Source organism: Pocillopora damicornis, chromosome 4 (assembly GCF_964200805.1).
Source record: "Pocillopora damicornis chromosome 4, jaPocDami1.2, whole genome shotgun sequence".
In the NCBI taxonomy this organism is placed as follows: Eukaryota; Metazoa; Cnidaria; class Anthozoa; order Scleractinia; family Pocilloporidae; genus Pocillopora; species Pocillopora damicornis.
Genome location: NC_142673.1, coordinates 30,136,547 through 30,141,082, shown reverse-complemented (window position 1 = coordinate 30,141,082; position 4,536 = coordinate 30,136,547). Strand labels below are relative to the sequence as shown.

General features: G+C 35.4%; 2 protein-coding genes across 7 annotated transcripts in view; one reads left to right on the top strand and one right to left on the bottom strand.

The window, feature by feature from the left end:
• Positions 1-883: 883 nt before the first annotated feature.
• LOC149047660 (uncharacterized) overlaps positions 884-4,536 on the bottom strand; it is a 6,466-nt gene continuing 2,813 nt past the window's right edge. The window contains exons 1-3 of one of the 6 annotated variants that reach the window (XR_016185770.1): positions 3,575-3,689; positions 2,820-3,099; positions 884-1,676 (exon numbers count right to left, since the gene is read on the bottom strand). Coding sequence is in view for 1 of the 6 variants with exons in the window: in XM_089203594.1 (XP_089059720.1) it covers positions 1,583-1,676 (94 nt within the window). In the remaining 5 variants the exon portion in view is untranslated. Of the gene's footprint in view, positions 1,677-1,762; positions 1,910-2,650; positions 3,168-3,419; positions 3,690-4,536 lie in introns of those variants that run through there. The other 5 variants (XR_016185769.1, XR_016185771.1, XR_016185768.1 and 2 more) reach the window with 5 other exon arrangements.
• Positions 2,033-4,536, top strand: part of LOC149047659 (substance-P receptor-like) — an 8,622-nt gene continuing 6,118 nt past the window's right edge. The window contains exons 1-2 of the mRNA XM_089203590.1: positions 2,033-2,130; positions 2,307-2,373. The gene's annotated coding sequence lies outside the window, so the exon portion shown is untranslated. The remainder of the gene's footprint in view (positions 2,131-2,306; positions 2,374-4,536) is intronic.

Here is a 4,536-nt window from a genome sequence, read left to right as displayed (position 1 = left end):
TGTCACCTGCATAAAAAATTGTTTGGAAAATGCAATTACATTTAAGCTCTAAAGCTGTCAGGATATAAACCAATGAAAAGGGCTGAGTTTTACGCAGCTTACCATTAAAAATGACAGTTAATTTTGAGTTCGTTCGGGTGTAGCAAAGTGTTTAATTAAGCACGTCCTACTAATTTGAAGAGTTTTGTTGAACGTGATATTTCTAATAAGAAATTCATTATCTCACCTTCAGTAAAGCGAGTATGAAGAAACAATTTGTGAAAAAAATATGCTCGTTTGTTTCCGCTATCAAAGTATTGAAAGCTGATCTTTCGATGGTCATCAACAAAAATAGTTATGCCACTTGTTAACGTACAGGAGCATTGTTTAACCGTCATATGTACACATGTTTACCAAGGAAAAAGGATACAAAGTCGATCGCCTCTAATCTAAAAGTACTGAACGCACAAAAAAAAAAATCATGTAATTACGCTAGATCAAATGTAACTTCTGAAAAGCTCTGTGGAAAATAAAAGCAGCATTGAAATTCTGTCATGAATGTTTTTAGTGGCTTAAAACTCTTCCATACATGAATAAGGTTTTAAGGTTATTTTTCTTCAGTTTGAAACGCGTTCATTATTATATGCCAACATTATTTACAACAACGGAAATTAAATGTCAAACTGGTAACTGTTTCGAATTCATTACAGAAACAAATACGAGATCGCAAGCTGTCACCGTTTAACAACTTCCTCCTTACATGTTAGAATAAGAAAGCTATCAAAACAATCGAAACACAAAGTTCTGCGATGACTCGCACTGAGTTTTTTTCATTGATTTCAAATCGATGAATTAAATTCTTTCAACCCTTCCAAACCCGGTTTTAAAAAAAAAGACACCATCATTTCTTGTTGACAACTTTACTCTTTAATAACAACTTCAGCAGATGGGACAAGTGGAATCATTATTTGAAAAACTGAGAAAAAATCGGAAGCGAGCTCTGACTCGAGGCGAGAGACTCCTCGCATTGGATGATTTGGTTACCTTTTTAGTGTTTAGGAAAAGATGCAAAGCAATTAAGGTCACGAGGAAAACAAAGTAAAGTTTCGCCATTGAGGTTTAGTTTTGTGTTGACTTTTGCTCTTCCTTACGTGAAGATTGTTTAAATAAAGAGTTCACAGCATCTTGTGCGGTGGCACAAATTCCCCGAGAAAACCTTTCGCAACTCGGTATAAAGTTTCCTCACAAACTTAAATTTCGCATTGAAGAACGAATTTCAATTTTCCATCTTTTAATACTCCTTTGGGTTCTTAATGTTAATTGCGCCAATATTTTGAAGTGAGTAAGAATTGAAGTCCACGCAGTCTTCAAAACATTGCATTATATTTACTTTCTACAATCTACGAATATTTGAACCATGGTTTATGCAAACTACAATTAAAGGCCCGAACTTTTAATTAAATAAATTCAATTACTGCTGTGACAAAATGTCGAGAATCTTCTGTATTTGGACCACGTCCGCCGTCTTTTAATTTCACTGAAAGCCTCCTGGAAGCTTCAAAATTTGTCTCCATTGGCGAAGTTTTTTTCCTCACCAAATCGCTTACCCCCTTTCAATCCCAGTCGTCCATTTTAAAATTCCAGGCAAAGGTCTCCGCCACCAATAGCGGAAAAACCAAGGAAGCGTCTGCATAAACCTAAAAGGAAATAATTATCATTTATCAAATGAGGTCTTAAATCATCTATTTCCTTCTTACAAGTTTTATTCAACATTTTCTCTCACTTCATATTCAAGATGGTCTTTAAACACTGCGGTTTGAGTGTAATAAAAATTAGCACGTAGGAATCAATTTCCTTGTCAGTCTGTCACTCCATCCAGGGAAATCCTATGATGAAATCCATTGATAAAATGGAGAGTAGATTTTAAACTAACCATCACGTAAAATTTTTCTTTAAATAAAAATATATTTGTGTTGAATAATTCATCCGTTTACCTAAGAGGAAAAAAGATTTCTGAAAGGTTTTCGTTCGGTAAACAGTTGTTCATCTGTTTGTCATTTAATTTTACTTTCTACTGAAGCAAATGTTGCAGTAAATGGTTTAATGGTGATAAAAAATGTTCTTTAAGGGAAAAAATTAAATCAATCAATTGTAAGTGAAAAAGGATAATAAGCATATAGGCAATTTTCTTCGACAAAAAACAGCTGCTTTGTTTCTATGAGCTTGGTGCAGTATTAAGCCGATAATTTCACGCAGAGAAGATTTTGTTAGCTGGGCTGAAAATTGTCACATCGGACTCACGCAATTTTTCACTACTTCCCGTACAGTTTTGTGAAGCCGGTCAACCTATATATTTCCAAAGGAGGACTTAGCAAACACAGTGAGGTCTTTCAGGTAATGGAATATTTTAATTCATGATTCAATCGTGACAAACTGGAGGGCTTGCATGACAGGGAAAGGGGAGAAGCTTAACTTCAAATATGTTTCTGAGGATACTTAAAATCTTCTGTTCCTGGACTGCATTGGGCATCAAAGTTCGTCGTGCTCGTTCGATCCACGCTCCCATAATATGTTTCGAATCATGCCTATACATGGTATGCTACGTAATCATAAATAAAAATAATGATAAAAGAAAAAAAAAAAAGGGAAATACTCGGAAGAGGTGGGTCGTTTTTAAATTGTTATAATATTTTGTGAAGAAAAAAGAAGTCTCACTTTCGAAAATTGGTTGCATTCGCTTGATGAAATTTAGAATATTCGATTAAAACTATAAATTTTTTTATAAATGCTTTTTTAGTTATGATGTTCATCATCCGTTCATCAAAGAAGCTTTACTGTACCACAGCTCGTGCAAAATATCAACTTCTATCCAGCTGACCCACAAAATATCTGCTCCTTAAAAGTTAATTTTTTGTCAAGAAATGAGTAATCTTTAAGTCCCGCGTGGGTTTGTTCTGTTGAAGACTGGCACTTGCAGCGCTGGTCCATTTTTGTGTACGAGGCCGGCTGCCACCTTGACGCAATAAGCTCTGTGTACGGGAGAACTGGTTTCCGCATCATTCATCCAAGTATTGATCAAAGTATGAATTTGAAACAAGACTTTCTTATTGAAATATGTCCCTGTAAAGAGTAATGAAGAGCGCAAATTTCTATAGAAACTGTGATGCTGCGTTGGTGGAAGGGTAATACAAGGTTTTTCGGCATTGTCAAATGTTATTATAATGTAAATTGGCCTCCGTAGAGAAAACCAAATTGTAAATTGTCCACTATTGATTCGCACTGACAAAGAACTGACGCTCGAAACGTCAGCTTTAAAAAATTTCTACAGCGGCTAAGTTACGTATATACATTATAAAACCAGCGAACTGATAAAACCAGTGAAAGAAGAACGTTTATATTACGCCAGCACGTAATTTAGACATTCAAATCAATCGCGGAACCTTTTTCAATTAGGTTTCCTGTCTTTAATCGTCTCAAATCTTCCGGCGGGCGGAGAAACGAGCGTCCTTCCTAGGCTGTCTTCACATTCCCTAGTTATAAGCTTTTCTACTCCTAGAGTGATAACAAAATAAAGCTTCTATGGATTTGTGATCACCTAGGTATTCATTCCCAAAGTCTGTTGTTCTTGAGAGTCCAAAGAGAGCTAAATCATCTGACAAAAATTCTGCTTTGGAAGCAAATGAAATTCAAATTCAAATAGACTGTAATCATTTATCTTATTTGTTTTCGTGCGTATATAGAATTTTCTTTTTCTGCAACCGAAATTTATTTTTGATCGAGGGGAATAATTAGCGAACTTAAAATGTTAAACGGAACCAAATGGCATTTTCAATACAACAATCCACGGATTTTTCAGTTTTATTTACTAATAGTATGTTTCTGATTGGGAAGAAAAAGCCTAAAAACGTATTATTCAATTCGCTTAACTTGCAAAACAAACAAGGAACAAGATTCTGATTTTTTATTCTTGCGGTCGGTGGGCCCCAATAAAACTCAGTATTTTGGTTCCGTTATATTTGATGCACCAAAAAATATAATTTTTTATGAAAGTCCGAATAGCGTTGAGGGCAACGCATCGTGAATTAAGCTATTGTTCTGTTTTCATAGACTGTCGCAAAGTTCCCTCTGTACAAATAGTACGTGTGGTGACAGAGAACAACCAATATCTATCATAAAAACGGCAAATTTATTAAAAGCAAGGGAACTTTGCCATTTATTTATGTTATTATAGTTTTATAGAATTTCGAATGCCGCTTTACCGTAGTAGGTGCACTCCAGCTAGGTATGGAATGTTTGACGCGAATCGCGAAAAGGTAATTTTGAATCGGGTTGTTTTGACTGAACTGCAAAACACCATAAACTTGATGCAAGGAAATAGGTTTTTTTTTTGTCCATCAGCCTACAAAGTGAGTTTTGCCGGCAATGAAAAGTCAAGCTCGGAATGTATAAGAATACGGAACAAACATTGCAAATCAGGAAACCACAGCTCACCAACGCGTCACGGCAATATGAGTTTTAAGTTAAGTCTATATGTGACGAGACGAATTCAAAAACTAC